The sequence below is a fragment of the Nerophis ophidion genome, linkage group LG14, assembly GCF_033978795.1.
Source record: "Nerophis ophidion isolate RoL-2023_Sa linkage group LG14, RoL_Noph_v1.0, whole genome shotgun sequence".
NCBI lineage: Eukaryota > Metazoa > Chordata > Actinopteri > Syngnathiformes > Syngnathidae > Nerophis > Nerophis ophidion.
Window position 1 is genome coordinate 20,306,254 of NC_084624.1, and position 23,294 is coordinate 20,329,547.

At 40.6% G+C, this 23,294-nt stretch overlaps 2 protein-coding genes across 2 annotated transcripts in view; one reads left to right on the plus strand and one right to left on the minus strand.

The window, feature by feature from the left end:
- nyap2b (neuronal tyrosine-phosphorylated phosphoinositide-3-kinase adaptor 2b) overlaps positions 1 to 23,294 on the minus strand; it is a 48,950-nt gene that overhangs the window by 17,633 nt on the left and 8,023 nt on the right. The window contains exon 3 of the mRNA XM_061920090.1: positions 19,202 to 19,515. Within this exon, the coding sequence (XP_061776074.1) occupies positions 19,202 to 19,515 (314 nt within the window). The remainder of the gene's footprint in view (positions 1 to 19,201; positions 19,516 to 23,294) is intronic.
- Positions 19,343 to 23,294, plus strand: part of gpc5c (glypican 5c) — a 366,734-nt gene continuing 362,782 nt past the window's right edge. The window contains exon 1 of the mRNA XM_061920093.1: positions 19,343 to 19,477. Coding sequence (XP_061776077.1) covers positions 19,432 to 19,477 — 46 coding nt within the window. The 5' untranslated portion in view covers positions 19,343 to 19,431. The remainder of the gene's footprint in view (positions 19,478 to 23,294) is intronic.

Consider the following 23,294-nt stretch of genomic DNA (forward strand, 5'->3'; position numbering starts at 1 on the left):
TTGAACTGCAACACTGACTACAACTCATGCTGACTTCATGAGCACCAACAAACATAATAATACATCACTTACTGTACAATGTTTGATCTCACTGGCATGCGGACTGTTAGGATGTTGATGTATTCCCATTTAGATTAAAATGACTTGCAAAGGGTTAAAAAAAAAATGTGCAAACCACTGTCTTTTGTGCGTTTTTCTCGACATCTCTGGGTCTATTCTAGAGGGGATATTCTCCCCTCTCCCCCCAGGCAGGAGACTATGGTCCATCCAGACCCACACCTCCCGCCACCTGAACAGTTTTTGACCCTCGGCCATCAGACACATGAACAAGAACAAGATCTGATAGCTCACTTACAGCTCATCGTAATACCTATTCTGTCTTATATGTTTTCTATGTTGCACGATTGCACCAAGAAAAATTCCGAGTTTGTGAACCCGTTCTCAAACAATGGCAATAAAAAATATTCTGATTCTGATTCTGATTCTGAATTCTGATTCTGATTCTGATTCTAAATTGACTGTCAAAGTTGATCAACTTCTCATTTTATATCCACATCATTTTATTATACAAGTGAGAGGCATGATTTATAATCTAGAAATAACTTTCATGAGCTCCGAGGCGAGAAAGCAGCTCAGCAGCTGTTGTCAACACAGCAGCATAAGGAAGTTGCCTCTCTCTGATCAATGCAGGTCCTTAACGTTAGCGCTTATAATAACAATATTACTAAAAGTTGTTTAATATTCAGGTCACAAAATGTAAATGGAGTGATTATGGCGCTTTTTGGATGTTATTTGTGGTTTCTATGGTCAGAATGAACCCAACAGACGCAATGAAGTCATGGCTCTTGCTGGCTCCATTGTAAGCAAACTTTTATTTACGTTTATTTAAGAGCAAGGGGCCATTAAAAAAATAAAAACAATGTGTTCTTGTCTCTCAAAGGGATTGTAAATTATAGGCAAAATTCCCCCAAAAAGTGCAGTTCACTTATAAGACAAAATCAAAGTCCACTTTTGCGTGTGAGTGACTGGAAGAAAATCTCTGACTGGCTTGATTCAGGCCCCAAATACTCTGTTAAGCAAGCTGTCTTTCTTCATGAGACTTTTTCATGGGGAAAAACATATTTTTTGTTTTTGTCTTACTCAACATACATTTTTATTGTTTGAATTTTTTAGTATTAACAGTGGCTAACATATTTATACACCAGTGACGTGCTGTCAGGGGAGACAAGTGACGCAGTGCCTCACCTGCCACCAGGTGGCTTAACCATGAAATGTTCCAAAATTAAGTAATAAAATAAAATAAGATTCAATATTCCTCTTTTAGTTTATGCTTTCTATGTGATTATGGTGTTGTTCCTGTATATTTTGGTAATTTTCATGGTCAAAATCGCAGAAATTCCATGTTTCCTGATCAAAACAATGCAGCAGATGAGAAGTGAGGCAGACATAGGCGGTGCCTCCACGGCTACACACAGTGTGTATTGGGTGTGCGTGCGAGGGGGCGCATGCTTGTTGCCACTTGGAAAAGGCAGGTCTTGAGGCAGCAAGTACCTCTGCCTCAAGGTAGGGGGCGATATATTGTCAACTTGCAGTTCAATGGCTCAGTATTACTCTGACTCGCCACACTGGGAGAAGTGGGGGTGCTCAAGCTAGAGGACATAGGTCTCTCCAGCGTAAGCCAGCATTTTTTTAATTTCTTTTTTTTTAACTGTATTAATAACAAATATTACATTTTTATTAGCATAAGCCAGCCTTTGTGGGGGTTTTTTTGTCGGTTGCAAAAATATTGTTTAATTTCTTGGAATGAAATTGAATTAAATGAATGTTTCTGCCTATATGGATGATTATATACTGTATCCAAGATGAAATACTTCTCTAAACTGGACTTTAAGACAAAATGAATGCGATCATACAAAGTACGTTTCCATGGTGGATAGCTATTGCTGCTTTAGATACAAATACAGAAAGGTAATATACACTTACAATACTTGATTTATTTTGTTAAAAGCAAATGGGAACAAAAAGTATTTTTGGACCCATTTATCATATCATAATATCATTATGAAAACGTTTTTATGAAAGCGAATAACTTTTTGTCCCCTGTAACTCTAATGTGCAACCTAAATCAACAATGACTAGAGCTGCACGTATGAATTAAAGCAAAAAAGAAAAAAAAAGTATGTATGCCTCACCTGGTGTTTAGTTCACCGCACGTCACTGTTATACACTTAAAATACTTGAAACATTGCTGTAGTTATCTTGTCACGGTAAGTTTGAACCTGGAAGTGACTCTTTATATTATTATAGTTTGTCACCGATAGTTTGGACTTGGAAGTGACTCTTTATATTATTAAAGTTTCTCACCAATAGTTTGAACCTGGAAGTGACTCTTTATATTATTGTAGTCTGTCACCGATAGTTTGAACCTGGAAGTGACTCTTTATATTATTATAGTTTGTCACCAATAGTTTGGACCTAGAAGTGACTCTTTATACTTCCATTCTTTTTTGTGAAAAAAATTGTGTCCACATTGTGTGAAATTGGAGGTTATCTCCTTTCTGGAATTGTTAATCACTTATAGACCTTCATCCATCCATTTTCTACCGCTTATTCCCTTTTGGGGTCACGGGGGGCGCTGGCGCCTATCTCAGCAACAATCGGGCGGAAGGCGGGGTACACCTTGGACAAGTCGCCACCTCATTGCAGGGCCAACACAGATAGACAGACAACATTCACACTCACCTTCACACACTAGGGCCAATTTAGCGGTGCCAATCAAGCTATTTAAAAAAATGTTTTTTTTACACTTTTATTATTTTCCTTTTTTTAAAGAGGGCCACAGTTTGACTTAGGGACTTAGGTCGCTGCCGTTGTGTCCTTGGGCAGGACACTTCACCCTTTGCCCCCGGTGCCGCTCACACCGGTGAATGAATGATGAATGAATGATTGGTGGTGGTCGGAGGGGCCGTAGGCACAAACTGGCAGCCACGCTTCTGTCAGTCTACCTCAGGGCAGCTGTGGCTGCAGATGTAGCTTACCACCACCAGGTGTGAATGAATGATGGGTTCCCACATCTCTGTGAGCGCTTTGAGTATATAACAATAGAAAAAGTGCGATATAAATCTAATCCATTATTATTATTATTATTATTACTCTGTTGTCTTTGAGCATGAATGATTAAGTGACTTGAAAGCACTAAAGCAGGGGTGCCCATTACGTCGATCGCGAGCTACCAGTCGACCGCGGGGGGTGTGTCAGTCGATCTCAAGCCATGCTTTTAAAAAAAATAGACCTAAAAATTAGTGATCATCAATCTTCACCAAGACGTCACTTAAATGACATTCACGGTACCGGAGGGTCTTGTGAGATGACGCTGGCTGCTGCAAGATCATTATTATTAAAATATGACCGAGAGGAAGGCGAGAAACACTTTTTATTTCAACAGACTCTCGCGCCGTACCTTCCGTCAAAACTCTAAAGGCCGACTGCACATTTCCTATCTTCACAATAAAAGCCCTGCTTCATGCTGCCTGCGCTAACTAAATACAGAGTCTCGGAAAACTGGCGTGCACAAGCGATCCCTCAGAAAGTTGGCATGCACATCACTTGTGCACGCCAGCTTTCCGAGACTCTTATTTTGTTAGCGCAGGCAGCATGAAGCAGGGCTTTTATTGTGAAGATAGGAAATGTGCAGTCGGCCTTTAGAGTTTTGACGGAAGGGACGGCGCGAAAGTCTGTTGAAATAAAAAGTGTTTCTCGCCTTCCTCTCTGTCATTTTTTCATAATAATGAACTGGCAGCAGCCAGCATCATCTCACAAGACCCTCGGGTGCCGTGAATGTCAATCAAGCAAGCTACGGAATTTGCCGCCAATGTTTTTCTTGTAAAGTGTATGGAAGCTGGATGAATTAGATGCCAAAAACCAACCATTTTCATGTGGTATTGTACAGAAAGGACCACTTTTTTTCTCCTCCATTTGAAAATGTGGGCGTTATCATCATTACTGTCTGATTCCAATCAATGCAAGTCATCAGAATCAGGTAATACAACAACTTATATTCTTGTCTTAGTGAAAGAAATACATCTATATGTGTTACACATGCTTGTATTATCATTAAACACATTTAACTTGTTTACAAAAATGTCTCTTTCATAAATAAATAAATATAAATGATATATATAAATGAGGTAGATCCCCTCGAGTTGGTCAATTGAAAAGTAGCTCGCCTGCAGAAAAAGTGTGGGCACCCCTGCACTAAAGCAACACACTGTGTAGTTCAGTGGGTCACATGTAGGGCAACTTGGTATCGCTAAGAGCAGTATTTTCATATGTGGGAATGGTTGAGGCATATGCATGTTTCTAGGTCACATATACAAAAGTAGAGTAGTATGCAAGTGTGGTATCTGGGTCACACAAACACACTGTGGAGCTTCCTTCCGATTGTGGTGACGTAGCATTGCAGCGTGAATCTCTTCGGAAGTGCTGCAGTGAGCGGTCACTCCGGCACTAGCTGCAGTAGCGTAGTCGTGTAGAGGGTTACTCATCACCCTCTTTATGTTTTGTGGGGTCACCTCCTACCATGTTTTGACCTTCTGCTGACAAGCCCGCTGGTGCTAGCGGAAAAGCGAGGTCATGTCTGAAAATTTCAAGCTGCAGGTTTTGCACCTTTCAATAATTCAGACAACAGATGGCCCAGACACACACATACAGTACACTGTACTTCCCATCAGTGTATGACACACCAGCATCCACACACACACACATTCACACACACCTTCTATCATGGACCACATTAGTAAATGTGCTCACGTTTTACTAAAAGTTTAAATGGTGAAGGGTACTAAAATTTGTTTAATTTAGTCCACTAGCGACGCTGAGATCATTATTCATGCGTTCGTTACATCTTGTCTCGATTACTGTAACGTATTATTTTCGGGCCTCCTTATGTCTAGCATTAAAAGATTACAGTTGGTACAAAAGGCGGCTGCTAGACTTTTGACAAGAACAAGAAAGTTTGATCAAATTATGCCTGTAATGTATGTAGCTTTATTTATTTATTTATATATATATATACATACAATGGGGCAAAAAAGTATTTAGTCAGCCAGCGATTGTGCAAGTTCTCCCACTTAAAGGCCTACTGAAACCCACTACTACCCACCACGCAGTCTGATAGTTTATATATCAATGATGAAATATTAACATTGCAACACATGCCAATACGCCTTTTTTAGTTTACTTAATTACAATTTTAAATTTCCCGGGAGTTTCATCTTGGAAACGTCATGTAATGATGACGTGTACGCAGGATGTCACGCGTTTTTAGGACGTATGAGCGCTACGCACACACACAGATAAAAGTCGTCTGCTTTAACGGCATAATTACACAGTATTTTGGAGATTTGTGTTGCTGAATCTTTTGCAATTTGTTCAATTAATGTTGGAGAAGTCACAGTAAAAAGATGGAGTTGGGAAGCTTTAGCCTTTAGCCACACAAACACACGGTGATTCCTTGTTTAAAATTCCCGGAGCTGAAACTTTACTATGTTTCAGAGTGAGGTCAAGCAGACAGGATCCCAACCGAATGTCAACCAGCAGGTTTCGGTGAGAAAATTGTGGTTAAAAAGTCGCCACTTACCGGATATCAGCTGAGCTCGTGTCGTCCGTACAGCTGGCGTCGACACCCGTGGACAAACCCCTCCTACTATCAGGTAATATTAAACTCACTAAAACACTAGCAACACAATAGAAGGATAAGGGATTTCCCAGAATGATCCTAGTAAATGTGTTTAAAAACATCGGAATACGTCCAAATGCTATCGCGTTTTTTATTTGTCTTTTTTTTTTTTTTTCTATTCCGTCTCTATCAATATCCTCAAACACAAATCTTTCATCCTCGCTCAAATTAATGAGGAAATTGTTGTTTTCTCAGTCTGAATCACTGTTTTTGTTGGAGGCTCCCATTAAAATCAATGTGAATATGTGAGGAGCCCCCACATTTGCGACGTCATCGTCTGCGACTTCCGGTAAAGGCGAGACTTTTTCAGGAAGTACCAAAAGCTTTATCGTCGATTTTCTCTACTAAATCCTTTCAGCAAAAAAAAGGCAATATCGCGGAATGATCAAGTATGACACATAGAATGGACCTGCTATTCCCGTTTAAATAAGAAAATCTCATTTCAGTAGGCCTTTAAAATGATGACAGAGGTCTGTACATTCTATCATAGGTACACTTCAACTGTGAGAGACAGAATGTGAAAAAAAATCCAGGAATTCACAACTCAGTATTCTTCTTCCTCCAAACACGACAAGTTGAGTTTATACCAAAAAGTTCTATTTTGGTTTCTTCTGACCACATGCCATTCTCCCAATCCTCTGCTGTATCATCCATGTATCCATTTTGGTATGAACTCAACTCGTCGTGTTTGGAGGAAGAAGAATACTGAGTTGCATCCCAAGAACACCATACCTACTGTGAAGCATGAGGGTGGAAACATCATGCTTTGGGGCTGTTTTTCTGCTAAGGAGACAGGACGATTGATCCGTGTTAAGGAAAGAATGAATGGGGCCATGTATCGTGAGATTTTGAGCCAAAACCTGCTTCCATCAGTGAGAGCTTTGAATGGTTGACCAAATACTTATTTTCCACCATAATTTACAAATAAATTCTTTAAAATTCCTACAATGTGAATTCCTGGATTTTTTTTTCACATTCTGTCTCTCACAGTTGAAGTGTACCTATGATGAAAATTACAGACCTCTGTCACCATTTTAAGCGGGAGAACTTGCACAATCGGTGGCTGACTAAATACTTTTTTGCCCCACTGTATATATGTATATATATATATATATATATATATATATATATATATATATATATATATATATATATATATATAAATAAAAAAAATAAAAATAAAAAAATATCAATGGCATATCAAATAAAATAAAAATACAAACTGAATGCCTCTTTTCGGCGGCGGGTTTGAGTTGGGGCAGGGTTTGGTGGTAGCGGGGGTGTATATTGTAGCGTCCCGGAAGAGTTAGTCATGCAAGGGGTTCTGGGTATTTGTTCGGTTGTGTTTATGTTGTGTTACGGTGCGGATGTTCTCCCGAATTGTGTTTGTCATCCTTGTTTGGTGTGGGTTCACAGTGTGGCGTATATTTTTAACAGCGTTAAAGTTGTTTATACGGCCACCCTCAGTGTGACCTGTATGGCTGATGACCAAGTATGACTTGCATACACTTGTGCGTGTGTGTATGAGCCGCATATATTATGTGAGTGGGCCGGTACGCTGTTTGTATGGAGGAAAAGCGGACGTGGCGACATGTAGAAAACGCCAAAGGCAGTGCTTTTACGGCCCGCCCCCAATATTATTGTCCGGGTGGAAATCGGGAGAAATTCGGGAGGGGCACTGAACTTCAGGAGTCTCCCGGGAAAATCGGGAGGGTTGACAAGTATGAGTATTAGTGGTGAATGCAGTGTTACAGTGGCGGGCCAGCTCTAATGTTAATTTGATATTGCCTCAAGGGCCAGAGTTTGACACCCATGCACTATAGACTGGACTCTCACACTATTATGCTAGATCCACTTGACGTCCATTGCACCGGTCGCCCAAATCTGCGGTGCCCTCCACTGTCTTTCATTGTCATCCCATTGGGTTTGAGTTTTTTCTTGCCCTGATGTGGGATCTGAACCGAGGATGTCGTTGTTGCTTGTGCAGCCCTTTGAGACACTTGTGACTCAGGGCTTTATAAATAAATTTTGATTTATTTATTGATTGTCTCAGTCTATTTTTGCAGTACAATTACAGGTCAAACTCGATTAATTTGATTGGAAAAAAACTTTAATTTATTGTGGAGAGGCGGGGCTGGCAGTCCGACGGCGAGACAGGGCACGAGCCCGGCCCAAGATGGAGGCGTGGACGGCCAGCGGCGAGGCGGAGCGTGCCGGGAGCGACGCCGCAATCGAGATCAGGTGCGTGGATCACGCACCTGTACACAATTAATGAATCTCCTCTCGCTGTATAAAAGGGCAGCAGCAGAGGAGGGTAAAAAGGAACGATAGGGAGAGACAACAACTGAGCAAGCAGCAACGCATGCAGTGCGGGCGAGAGCGAGAGGCAGACGACGCGGACGGCTGAAAAGCGGAACCGAGGAGCGAGCAGTTAGAGAGGCAGAGCTGAAAAGCAACCCGCAAAAAACTTTTCTTATTGAAAAATAAAGAAGTCTACACCTGCTCGCAAAATGTCTGTGCTTGGTGGTCCTGGGAACCCACGCGACGGCGTGAGACCGTCACATTTATATTCTGTTGCTTCGATGTATCGTTTAATGAGTGTATCCAATACAAATCGATGAAATCGAACCGCACGAAGTGCCTGGAACTTTAAACACACGGACAAAGTTTCCACACGGCCGCTGCAATAGAGTAACCTGACTCTCGCCAGATCCTTGGAGTTCGCTGAGCTCCAAAAAAGGATCTGGGCTCAAAGGCAATGCAAACTCCTTCAAGATATCAAAAAATAATGAACCAATCAGGATCGCTTGGTGGGATTTCATAGATGTGACATAGCGCTGAAGCGATTGTTTGATTCAAACAACAATGGCGAAAGCGAGGAGTCGTGTGCTGACATTGATTCTGCTATTGCAACTGTTTGGTTTAATCTATTCAATATTTAATATAATATAATATATTTAATATTACCTTTCGCTCTGTCGTTATCCAATACGTCTGCTGTTCTGTTTTTGATTTCCCAGCGTGGCTCTCATCAGGTCACGGGTTGATTTCGATGTGAGTGGTTGAAGTAGCACGTCATTCAAGATAACGGACAACTGGTTTATCCAATCACATACAATGACTTTTTTACAAGGCCCCACCTTCTGAAATACATCTCCCATTGATAACTCCCAGATCCTTGTGTGGAACTCAGTGAACTACAAGGATGTGGTGAGAGTCAGGTTAGCAATAGAGCGCACATGAGTGCAATGGTGTGTGGGTGCTGTGATTGATCTGTGTGGTGGCCAACAGTGCATAGTTGTTCATGTTTCCTAATAATACACACAACGGTGATGTGCATTTATTAGGAAAAAAAGCTAAACAATAGTTTTTTTTGTTTTTTTTTCTTGAAATACGCATTAATGCTAAAAAGTATGTTTTATCTGATTATTTGAATAATGGAACAAACTAATCAATAGTTTTAGACCTAATCCCTGTTATCCAGTATAAACAATCTTTGATTTTGCAGTAGGTCTTAAAAACATTACAGTGCTTCTTATCATTTTGAGGATCTTGGATTTTCATCGCAAGATCTGACTTGTTTGTTTACTTTATTTAGTGGTGTGAAAAAAAAAGAGTTACTTTATGCAATTAATAACAATTTTTTTTTTTCATTAATTATATATAATTGCAATTTGCTGAATGTTTACTCTTTATTATGAGCGTACATGCTTGGGGTTGTTATAGTCACTGCATTGACAAGAGAACAGACTCCTCCTGTTTTGCTCGATGGAAAATTTCACTTGAAAATACACCCTAATGCAGACCTGGACAAATTAAGGCCCGGGAGCCACATGCGGCTCGTTGAGCTTTTCAATCTGGCCCGCTGGACATTCCCAAATAATTTTTTTAGATGTTTAAGATGGAAAGTGTAGCTGCCATTATGGCGTGCAGTGATGTTTTCTAATGACTGTAAGTCTTTAACTATACAAAGTATTTTAATGGTTGGAATATGCGCTTATGGATGATATACCAGTTAGTATGGTCATCTAATTAGTTACTATGGTCATGTAATTAATTACTATGGTCATCCACATCAGTGGTCCCCAACCTTTATGTAGCTGCGGACTAGTCAACGCTTGATAATTAGTCCCGCGGACCGGCGGGTGGGTGGGGGGTATGTGGTTTCTTTTTTTTTTTTTCTCTTTGTCATGAAAAAGGGAGGTTTTTTGGGTTGGTGCACTAATTTTAAGTGTATTTTGTGTGTTTTATGTTGATTTAATATAAATGAAAAAAAATTTAAATAAAAACAATTACATTAAAAAAAAAAAAATAAATAAAAAAAATCTTCTGCGGCCCGGTACCAATCGAGCCCGGTGGTTGGGAAACACTGATCTACATCACAGCAGCTCAGACGAGGCACCAAGCAGTGTGGGCAAGAAGCGTTTCCACAGACGCGGAAGGAGATTTTCACAACAAAGTTCTAAAGCTTAGAGATATATTGAATATAATAGAATAGAATAGAATAAAATAGAATAGAAAGTACTTTACTAATCCCTGGGGGGAATTCAGCAAATATCAGATATATCAGATTATAGGTGGGTTTATTTTGTACCTTTTGCGTTCATATTTCACTGTTTGTATTTTTATTGCCTTTCACTTGATTGTAAAATATGTCGATCGAAAGCGGGTGTGACATTCATATTTTGTCAATATTCAGTGTTTTATCGTTCATAGAAAATGTAATATTCCATTGCGTTTTTTAAGGTGGTCCGTCATAACGTTTTTAGCATTCAATCAGACGTTATTGTTAGGTTTTGTATTAGTGTTCCTAAAAATAGATATACCGGCCCCCAGGCACATTTTTTTCTCCAAATGTGGCCCCCTAGTCAAAATAATTGCCCAGGCCTGTCCTAATGGGACTTTAATTTAAACTGTTACCAATTTTGAAGCAAATGAATCACGTGAGTTCAAGTAAAATGTTCCAGCAACAAAATTGCAGTAGTGAATTTAAATGATACAAGCGAGTAATAACTTTATTCATTGGGTTAATCCAAATTTTAAGTTTGTGAACAATCTGGTTAAAAAAATAGCACTCATTTATTTTTAACTATGTTTGCCTGACTTAGTTACTTCCCCAAATGGCTGAGCCTTGCATTATTGTTCGAGACAAAATTAAAGATAGACTAATGTAGCATTTAGAGAAGGGGTCACCAACGCGGTGCCCACAGGCACCAGGTAGCCCGTAAGGACCAGATGAGTCACCCGCTGGCCTGTTCTAAAAATAGCTCAAATAGCAGCACTTACCAGTGAGCTGCCTCTGTTTTTTTAATTTTATGTATTTACTAGCAAGCTGGTCTCGCTTTGCTTGACATTTTTAATTCTAAGAGAGACAAAACTCAAATAGAATTTGAAAATCCAAGAAAACATTTTAAAGACTTGGTCTTCACTTGTTTAAATAAATTCATTTTTTTTTTAACCTTGCTTCTTATAACTTTCAGAAAGACAATTTTAGAGAAAAATACAACCTTAAAAATGATTTTAGAATTTTCAAACACATATGCCTTTTTACTTTTTAAATTCCTTCCTCTTCTTTCCTGACAATTTAAATCAATGTTCAAGTATTTTTTTTTATTGTAAAGAATAATAAATACATTTTGATTTAATAATTCATTTTAGCTTCTGTTTTTTCGACGACGAATATTTGTGAAATATTTCTTCAAACTTATTATGATTAAAATTAAAAACAATTATTCTGGCAAATCTAGAAAATCTTTAGAATCAAATTTAAATCTTATTTCAAAGTCTTTTGAATTTCTTTAAAAATTTTTGTTCTGGAAAATCTAGAAGAAATAGTGATTTGTCTTTGTTAGAAATATAGATTGGTCCAATTTGTTATATATTCTAACAAAGTGCAGATTGGATTTTAACCTATTTAAAGACATGCACCTGGGGATAGGTTGATTGGCAACACTAAAATTGGCCCTAGTGTGTGAATGTGAGTGTGAATGTTGTCTGTCATCTCTGTGTTGGCCCTGCGATGAGGTGGCGACTTGTCCAAGGTGTACACCTTCTGCCCGATTGTAACTGAGATAGGCACCAGTGCCCCCTGCGACCCCAAAGGGAATAAGCGGTAGGAAATGGATGGATGGATGGATGGAAAACAACAACATTTTAAAATTCATTTTAATCAGGAAAAATTACTAATGATGTTCCATAAGTTATTTTTACATTTTTTTCCAAAAAGAGTCGAATTAGCTAGTTTTTCTCTTCTTTTTTTCGGTTGAATTTTGAACTTTAAAGAGTCGACATTGCAGATAAACTATGTTACGGAATTAAATTTTCATTTTTTCCTGTTTTCTCCTCTTTTAAACCGTTCAATTAAATGTTTTTTTTTTATCATTTATTCTCTACAGAAGCCTTCCGTAAAAGGAAAAAAAAATTAAGACGGAATGACAGACAGAAATACCCATTTTTTTATATATATACAGTATATATGTAGATTTATTTATTGAAGGTAAATTGTGTTGGCCCTGCGATGAGGTGTCGACTTTTCCAGGGTGTACCCCGCCTTCCGCCCGATTCTAGCTGAGATAGGCGCCAGCGCCCCCCGCGACCCAAAAGGGAATAAGTGGTAGAAAATGGATGGATGGATGGATGGAAATTGAGCAAATTGGCTATTTCTGGCAATTTATTTAAGTGTGTATCAAACTGGTAGCCCTTCGCATTAATCAGTACCCAAGAAGTAGCTCTTGGTTTCAGAATGGTTGGTGACCCCTGATTTAGAGTTTCAGGAGGATATCATGTTGATGTGCATGTAGTAGACATGCATGATCAACAGCTGCATTCCTGCACAAACAGGTTTGCGTGGTTTCAGCAGCGTGGGTGACATCCCTTCTCCTCTCCTGCCCTCCTCTCGCTGTCGTGTTTACCCGCAACCCACCCTCTCCTCCGAGGGGGAAACAGAATCTAGGTCATCTGCTCCTCCTGAATGAATTCTACTCTGTCAAGCTCCTCCCCTTCCTGCTACAACGCACGCAACCCTCCCCCTCAGCCAGGAACACCCCCGCTGCCGCTTGGCCATTGGCCGCACGCCCGCAGACTTCGCCGTCTCTGCAACCCCATTGGACGGCGTGGCGCAAGGACGCTGCGATTGGCCGGGGAGGAGGGGGGTCTTGTTTCTGTGGGATGGTTGCCGTGGTGCCCAGGAAGATCTGTGTGCACATTCAGACATCCCCACCAATCTCAGCCCGGGTGGGCGACTCCCTTCACTTCACATTGGCGGTGAAACATCATCATGGAGAGAGTCTGCTTTTATTTTGCTCTCCCAGCCCCGGACTCAAATACTTCATTTTACTTCCAAAATGCTCACTGCAGATTATCTCCAAAGATTGCGGGGGAGGAAACAATTATTTAGCTCAATTAATTTCATTTGGAGCTCTGAGTCCTCCTATAATTATGCCCTTGTTTTGACGCAGGTCCAAATGAGCATACTGTGTTTACAAACAGACTGACACTCCTGCAGGCTGCAGATCTCACTTACAGCATCTCCACATACTGCTTTGCCAGTTTGCAGCCCCCCCCCCCCCCCCCCCAAAAAAAAGCATTGGCTTTAATTGGCGATTTGCCTCAGAGCATAAAACCATTTTTAAACAAGGTCATGGAAATGTCAGGACCCTTTTGCCCACTTGACAGCTGACTGTGAAACCAAAAACCGGATGAATACTCTCATCCATCTGCTGTTGGGCAGAGTGGAGCTGCAGCGAAATAACACAACTAAAATCTTCATCTACTGTACGTACAGTATTTCCTTGAATTGCTGCCGGGGTGCTCATTAATTTAAAACCTCTTCTCACTCCTGCGCTTACCAAAGGCATGCAGTAAAAGTAAGCATGCGCTAATTATTTTAAAACTTCTTCTCACTCCGGCACATACCAAAGGCATGCAGTAAAAATTTGAGTGTGATGTAAGCTTGGACCTTAAAGGGGAACATTATCACAATTTCAAAAGGGTTAAAAACAATAAAAAATCAGTTCCCAGTGGCTTGTTGTATTTTTTGAAGTTTTTTTCAAAATTTTACCGGTCCCGGAATATCCCTAAATAAAGCTTTAAAGTGCCTTATTTTCGCTATCTTCGAAACCACTATCCATTCCCCTGTGACGTCATACAGGGCTGCCAATACAAACAACATGGCGGTTACCACGGCAAGATATAGCGACATTAGCTCGGGAATTCAGACTCGATTTCAGCAGCTTAAGCAATTCAACAGATTACGCATGTATTGAAACAGATGGTCGGAGTATGGAGGCAGATAGCGAAAACGAAATTGAAGAAGAAATTGAAGCGATTGAGCGAATTGCTATTGACGCTATTCGGCCGTAGCTTGGGTGTACCTAATGAAGTGGCCCATAACATGGCTGCCTTATTAGCATCGCCGGTAAGATGTGCGGACCAAATGATCAGGATTTTCGCATTTTGTGACACTGGAGCAACTTAAATCCGTCGATTGGTAAGTGTTTGTTTCGCATTAAATGTGGGTATCTAGTTTCAATTGTACATACAGCTAGCGTAAATAGCATGTTAGCATCGATTAGCGTAGCATGTTAGCATCGATTAGCTGGCAGTCATGCCGTGACCAAATATGTCTGATTAGCACATAAGTCAACAACATCAACAAAACTCACCTTTGGGATTTCGTTGACTTTATCGTTGCAAATGCATCTGCAGGTTATCCATACATCTCTGTGTCATATCTGTCTTAGCATCGCCGGTAAAATGTGAAGACACTTTGGTACATTCAATGGGGGTCTGGCGGAAGATTTCTTGCCAGTGGTGCAACTTGAATCCCTCCCTGTTAGTGTTTTTACACCCTCCGACAACACACACACGCGAAGCCTGATGTCTCCAAGGTTCCAAAAAATAGTCGAAAAAACGGAAAATAACAGAGCTGAGACCGGTGTTTGTAATGTGAAAATGAAAATGGCGGGTGTGTTACCTCGGTGACGTCACGTTCTGACGTCATCGCTAAAAGACCGATAAACAGAAAGGCGTTTAATTTGCCAAAATTCACCCATTTAGAGTTCGGAAATCGGTTAAAAAAATACATGTTGTTTTTTCTGCAACATCAAGGTATATATTGACGCTTGCATAGGTTTGGTGATAATGTTCCCCTTTAAATCCTACTGAATAGCTCTTAATCTTCTTCCCTTTATGCGATTTCAAATTATTAAAATCATTGGTGAAAAATAACGGTGAGGAAAAAATATTAGCATTTCAGCATGCTAACCATTCAAGCTATTTTTGCTTCGCTAATTTTGCAGCTGTAACCCTTAAGAGTCATATAACTTGCTTAAAGCTGCCCACACAGCTGCTTGTTTTAAAAGCATCATAATTGGCTGATTGTCATTAGTGAAAAATAACGGTGACGAAAAAATATTAGCATTCCAGCATGCTAACCTTTCAAGGTATTTTTGCTTCGCTAATTTTGCAGCTGTAACCCTTAAGAGTCATATAACTTGCTTAAAGCTGGCCACACAGCTGCTTGTTTTAAAAGCATTATAATTGGCTGATTGTCATTGGTGAAAAATAACGGTGAGGAAAAAATATTAGCATTCCAGCATGCTAACCTTTCAAGCTATTTTTGCTTCGGGGAGGTTTTTGTAGGGGGAAAGAAATTTGGCGTGACAGTGCTCTTCTGATAATAAGTGCTTCTCCAGACAGCAAATTAGTAGATAGTCACTCAACGGCACCTCTGCTGGTGGCAGCCAAGTACTTCAGTGCAGCCATCCATCCATTTTCTACCGCTTATCCCTTAAAAAAGGCATTATATTACGAATATAGCGATTTACACCGGAAAGCTGCTTCCTATAGGTTATTGGCATGCATCTTGTCGGTGCTGTCTTAACCCCAATATGAGATGAGTTTTCCCCAAGAAAACAATCTAAAAAAAGACAGGTTGTCTTATATTCGGCATATAGCGATTTACACTTGCAAGTTGCGAGTGTAGGTGTATGTAAGTGTAAGTTCCTGCTTAAAGTTAATTTGCATGCATTTTGTAAATATTGTATAATCCTCAATATGAATTCAGCTTTCCACCGAGAAAATAATAGCGAAAAAAAAGATAGGTTGTCTTATATTTGGGTTCTAGTGATTTACACATGCAAGCTGCCGTCTTCTTATAGGTTATTTACATGCATTTTGTAAATATTGTCTAAACCTCAATATGAGTTGAGCTTTCCCCCAAGAAAACAGTCTGAAAAAAGATAGGTTGTCTTATATCTTATATTTGGTGTCTAGTAATCTACACATGCCAGCTGCTGTCTTCTTATTAGTTATTTACATGCATATTGTGAGTACTGTACTAACTCCATTAATTAATTGAACTGCAATTGGGAGCCTATCCCAGTTGCACTTAGGGGTAAGGCGGGGTACACCCTGGACAATTCGCCACTAGGGCTGCAACTAATGATTATTTTGACAGTCGATTAGTCAACAATTATCTTAACGATTACTCCACTAATCGGATAATAAATAGTACACATATTTAATGGTTATGATTTTTACATCGACTTGTAAATGCAGATGAAGTTATTTTAGGCATGTGCTTACCAACAACAAATATGACTAATTCATTCAAAAATATTTATTTATACTGTAACTGTGCGGCTCATTCAGCGGTTAATAATTCACCTTGTTAATATATTAACGCAAAGAAAACAAACAATAAAACACCAAATTTGACTTCCTCAAAAATTAAATCATTTAGTGATGTTTAAAAAGCTGCACATTGACGTATTGATTATTGATTAACTATTGGCAGTTTTAGCACTCTAATAGACTCAACGGGTAGAATTATATCTTTGATGAATTACTAAAATGTTGGCTATATAATAGATTTTATGTTTAATATTATGATACCTCCGCATTGGTGTGTGTGTGTGTGTGTGTGTGTGTGTGTGTGTGTGTGTGTGTGTGTGTGTGTGTGTGTGTGTGTGTGTGTGTGTGTGTGTGTGTGTGTGTGCGTGTGTGTGTGTGTTTGTTAAGGTGCCTTTTCTACGACATTGCAAATTAACGCTGCTTTTTAAAAAAGTACTTGAATTGATGTAAACAAAGTTCAGCTGGCTGACTTTGGCCGAATTGAGTTATTTTTCACACAACTTCAGCTCACTCTAGCAAGGCATAAGCCAACGGTCTTAACGAGGCTGAGACCACATCCTCCCTCCGACATCATGTATTAAAATGCTCACATATCACCGATTGACTGACATAAAAACAAGGTCCGCTCTGCAAAATGAGCAAGATATTCATGATTTTAACAAGAAAAAGAGGAACATTCTAACACTTTACATGCAATCACTGGCCATGTTGTGGCGAGTGACTCACTTCCCCCCCTTAAAAACATGAGTGATGACGTCATGACTATTGTCCACAAATATAATTGTCAGCACCAAATTATTTTTTATATTGTGGACATCTGTAGACTAACAGTTGCAGCCCTAGTGGCCACCTCATCACAGGACCAACACAACATTCACACTCATTTTAGTGACGCTTCATTGCTTTGCTGTAACTACACTGTATGCTGGCATATTTGTGTGTTTCTTTCCTTTAATAAAGGAGTATTCAACTAGATTATTTTGGGGGCCACATTTCCAGAACGCTGAGGACAGGACAGACTGACTTCTGCCTCACTATTAGTCTTATTTTATATATTATGGAGAAACAGAGTCTTCTAAAGTCGACATTTTATGTTGGTCTATTTATTTTGTCAGACTTACAGCAGCCCTGTGCTGTTTTGTAAAGACCTTCTGCATAAAATCTTGTCAAAGATCATCTTTATGGCAGCACTGTTGTCTTTTCAAGAATCTGCTGCAAAAATGTGATTTTCTCAAGAGTTTTTTGAACTGAACTTGCCGGCCAACAATTGAATAGACATATAGAGAGGACTTAATATTGAACCCTGAGGAACCCCACGAATAGAACTAGAGAAATTGAACACATGACTACTTACTGCATCTGATACATAAATCCATCCATCCATCCATCCATTTCCTACCACTTATTCCCTTCGGGGTCGCGGGGGGCGCTGGAGCCTATCTTAGCTACAATTGGGCGGAAGGCGGAGTACACCCTGGACAAGTCTCTACCTCTTCATCACATGGCCAACACAGATAGACAGACAACATTTACACTCACATTCACACACTAGGGCCAATTTAGTGTTGCCAATCAACCTGTCCCCAGGTGCATGTCTTTGGAAGTGGTAGGAAGCCGGAGTACCCGGAGGGAACCCACGTAGTCACGGGGAGAACATGCAAACTCCACACAGAATGATCCAGAGCGCAGGCTCGAACCCAGGAAGTTTGTATTGTGAAGCAGACGTACTAATCCCAAAAAGTGTCACTTCCAAAAAGGAGAGGACTCAGTTCAGAATGCCCCAGTTATAAACAGAGAAAGTTCGGCCCCAGTGTTCTGTGTTTGCTAGCAAGGTTCAAACGTCAACGCAAGGATATGTTTACAGTGCTACAAGTTCTTCTACACTACAGGAGAACTCTTGTGTTTTTAGGAATTTGCTGCAAAAATGTTGTGTCTCCCAGGCATTGAACTGAACACGAAGGCTGACGGGCCCCTACTGCACTAGCTATACGCTAGGACAGGGGTCGGCAACCCGCGGCTCCGGAGCCGCATGCAGCTGTTTGGCAACTCTGATGTGGCTCAGCTGCATAATCGCCGACCCCCCCAGACTGTTACGGGAGGGTTTTGGATTTCGGTGCCTCTCCCGGACATCAACCGGGGTCAATGTTCTCCGATTTTCATTCGGACTAAGACATTGAGGGCGTGCCGTAATAGCTTTACTTTTAACGTCCTCCACAACATATCACCGCGCCCGCCTTTACGCAATATTATCTGCGTGCCGACCGGACACATGCTTCTCGTTGCTTCTATCGTCACATGTACGAGATTGTGAGGCATACTGGGTGATACAGGTTACACTGAAAGTTGTGATATAAACACCTTTGACACTCTTACTAATATGCACCACACTGTGAACCCACACCAAACAAGAATGACAAACACATTTCGGGAGAACATCCTCACAGTAACACAACATAAATGCAACACAACAAATACCCAGAATCCTTTGCATCCATGACTATTTATGACTATATTATACACCCCCGCAGCCCAACCCTGCCCACCAATATGAGTTGGGGGATTTGGATATTTAAGAGGACCCTTCTTTTTCATTTCACTTCTCAACCATTTATGCATTATAATTGTTCACCATTATCTTATAATTAGCCACGTTTTTCAGCCGGCTTAATCTGCAGGTGAATGATGAGAAGAAAGGCTCTGACACGCCTGCCAGGGGGAGTCCTTTGGCCGCACCTGTTGGTTTGCATGTATAAATCCCTACTTTATAGGGATTCCACAGGGCATGACTTAAGCATCGCTTCTTTGGTGTGGAATGCCGTCCCTACTCACCGTCACATCTGTCCCCACGACAGGTGGACCCAGGACTGTGGTCCACTGCCTCAGACGACATACTGAGCTTGGTGGCCGGATCCCTCCTGGGCTTAGGAGGGGGCTGCTTCCTCGACGTGGGACTCCCCACCTCCTCCTCTCCACCCCCGCCGTTGCTGCCGCCGACAGAGTGAAGGGACTGGGAGCGCACGGAGAAGCCCTGCTCGCAGGCCAAGGCGTGCGGATGGTGCATGGGCATACGTTCCTGGGGGTCCGGCATGGTGATGGAGCCCATACGTAAGTGCTTGCCTTCTGTTGCTATGTCCTCCCCGGTCCTAGCAGGAAGGGACATCAGCATTATACACGTGTAAAACATATATTACAGACGAACACGGCAATCAGATACAAATCCTTGAGCCTCCAGGCTTTCCTTGCCGGGGGACAACTGAAATAGAACATGCCTGACGTCATCGTCAAGGCATGTCCCCTCATATCGTTGTGATCTATGCATGTCACTAGAGCAGGGGTCACCAACATTTTTGAAACCAAGAGCTACCTTTTGGGTACTGATTAATGCGAAGGGCTACCAGTTTGATACAGACTTAAAACAATTGCCAGAAATAGCCATTTTGCTCAATTTAAAAATGGGTATTTCTGTCCGTCATTCTGTCGTACATTTTTTGTAGAAAATAAATGATGAAAAAAACAATTGATTGAACGGTTTAAAAGAGGAACAAACAGGAAAAAAATGAAAATTCAATCTGGAAACATAGTTTATCTTCAATTTCGACTCTTTAAAATGCAACCGAAAAAAACCCGAAAACTAGCTTAAAATAAAAACAATTATTTATGTAACATCATTAGTAATTTTTCCTGATTAAGATTAATTTTAAAATTTTGATGACATGTTTTAAATAGGTTAAAATCATTATTTCTTCTAGATTTTCCAGGGCAAAATTTTTTAAAGAAATTCAAAAGACTTTGAAAAAAGATTTACATTTTAATGTACAGATTTTCTAGATTTGCCAAAATATTTTTGGGGAATTTTAATCATCGTTTGAAGAAATATTTCACCAAAATTATTCGTCAAAAAAACAGAAGCTAAAATGAACAATTAAATTTAAATCTATTTATTATTCTTTACAATAAAAACAATACATTTACTTGAACACTGATTTAAATTGTCAGAAAAGAAGAGGAAGGAATTTAAAAGGTAAAAAGGTAAATGTGTAAAAATCCTAAAATCATTTTTAAAGTTTTATTTTTTCTCTAAAATTGTCTTTCTGAAAGTTATAAGAAGCAAAGTAAAACAAATAAATGAATTTATTTAAACAAGTGAAGACCAAGTCTTTAAAATGTTTTCTTGTATTTTTAAATTCTATTTGAGTTTTGTCTCTCTTAGAATTAAAAATGTCGAGCAAAGAAAGACCAGCCTGCTAGTAAATAGTTAAATTATAAAAAATAGAGGCAGCTCACTGGTAAGTGCTGCTGATTGAGCTATTTTTAGAACAGGCCAGCGGGCGACTCATTTGGTCCTTACGGGCTACCTGGAGCCCGCGGGCACCGCGTTGGTGACCCCTGCACTAAAGTGTTACATCAACGCTAGCAGCTGGGACGTTGCCGCTGAAAAGCATTGATTGGAGTTTAGGATATGAGGGATGCTGCTCACACATAATGACACCATGGCAGTCCCTCCAGCGTGTACACAATCAATCCTTATAAATGGATGATTGGCCTGAATGGAGCGTTAATGATGTCTGAGTGGAGTGCGTTAATGGATGTGTGTATCACGGGGGAGAAAATGCAACTCAAGATGTGTGGAAATTGTTTTCGACAAGAGGAATTATAACATTATGCATTTCCCTGTCAGGGTTGGAAACAAATGGGGATGAAGCTGCATTGGCATGCAATGTGTGTGTTGTCTGAGACCCCGTGGTGTGTGACAGCCCCCTGGCCAGCTGCTGCACAGAAGGTGCTTGGTGGGGTGGCTGCATTGGTCAGGGAGCTCTAATCTGCCTAGCAACGTGGTGCCCATGGAAACAAGCTACAGCGGCAATAATAAAGCACACGTGCACTTGTTTGGCTTGAACCAGTTTGGCTCCCAGCAATAATATATTTGAACATAACGCTGCATGATTGGGCCACATGATGAAGATACATGTTTATATTTGTGGCTAGTGTCGTGACAATGTTGTTTATAAGCTGTGTGCTCAGTGATTGGCTGGAAACCCGACCACAGGTGGACCACTTGTTCCCTCCTTGTGAAACCACTCCAACTTTGTCATGGCGGTAATATAACGGCCTAAGTATGCTTGACTGTGCAAAAAGACCAGAATATTTTAAACTTATGAGCTCGGACAGGAAGGACCGCCTCGCTCCAAGCTCACGTGTTGATCTGATTGGCCGCCGGCTGATCCAGCTGTCACCAGGCAGAACACATCTCCTGCAATTGAGCTCACACTTCATCTCTAACATTATTTCCAACCTCATCCTAACCACGTTTACTATTGGAAGCTTTTTCACCCACATACACTTACCGATAGCTGTTATTTGCAAGCAAGCAAGCCCCTTCCACTGTGCGTTACTGTAAAAAATAAAAATGAGGGGGTCTTCTCATTGACCTACTTATAGACCTCATGAAAAATCCAGTTATTTTTTTCGACTCTTCCTCTGTGTATGAATATTTCAGCACTGGCAACAGCTGAAAGACAGGGCAAAGGCAACAGGACGCCGGGTGCCCCTTCTCCTCAGGCATCAACTTGTCCTGCAACAGTGACCAAATGTCTGTACAGTAGAGATGCGCGGTTTGCGGTCACAACCGCGGAATCCGCGGATAAACCGCGGGTCGGGCGGGTGACATGACAAAAAAATAGATTTTAAATAGATTCGGGTGGGTGGCGGTTGAACCATTTTGGAAATATATATTATAATAATCCCAGAAATCTAGGCTCATAAAACCTCTTCGTTTGTCTTGTCTTTGTTGCACAAGATGTAATACAACCACAGCTCTCATGTCTCTAACGCTTTTCCCGGGACAACGCGAACGCTCACTTCCTGTCGACCACGTCACTTCCCTATCTCTTCCGGAAGTCCCGCCCCCCAGCCAAAGTCATTGCTAACACCCCGTAGCCAGCAGCTACATTATACATTGTTAAATGTTATGTTGAAGAGGTTCATTTAGCCTACTGACGTGTATTTATAAATGGTTGATTTATATAGGCTAATAGGTAAAGTGTTGTACCTGACAACACTTGATGGTACAATCCAGATAACACGTCACAGACGACGCCACGCTAACATCACGTGACACCTCTGATGAAGGCTGCAGAAGCAAGGTAGCCCAAACTTGTCAGGTACAACACTTTACCTTACTAGCCTATAGAAATCAACCATTTATAAATAGTTAAATGTTGTTACCCACATACGAAAAAAGAGCAGCACTCTTTGAAACAGCCTGTGGGCATACTTTTATTTTGAAGTGTCTCGTTTGGTCTGTCAACGGATGTAAGGAAGCTACATCCGGGGATGACCAATGACGTATTTGTCGTTTGTTGGTATTTTACTTGGTAAAATGTTCGATCCACATGCTGTGCATATTATTTTTACGTTTGTAACGTGCTTTATTTATTACAGTTTTCACAGTGAATTTGAAGAGAAAGTAAGCCTTCAAATAAATCAGTTCAAGAAAGCTATTGTGTCTGTGCTATTTGGAGGGAGTTACACTTTCTAACCTCACTAATGCCTTGCATCGTCTATATTAGACAAACAACAAGGGGCGGGTGTGGCTTTGATGAAATGTTGGTTCGGGTGGGTGGCGGATGGATGACCACTTTAGCGATTCGGTTGCGGATGGTATGATTGCCTATCCGCGCATCTCTACTGTACAGGGCGTTCTCTGTGGCGTGAGGAACATACTTAAGAACATACAGCGGAGAGCTGAGGAAGCAGATCATTGAGGCTACTGCTACTAGCTACTCCAAAATCTTTCTAGTTCATGCATGCTGATGACTGTTTAGTATGTATTGTATGTCACATAAAGTTTGAAATAGGCACTTTTACAGTGACATACGTGCTGGTTGAAAATCGGACTTTAATGCACAGTTGTATTGCTTAC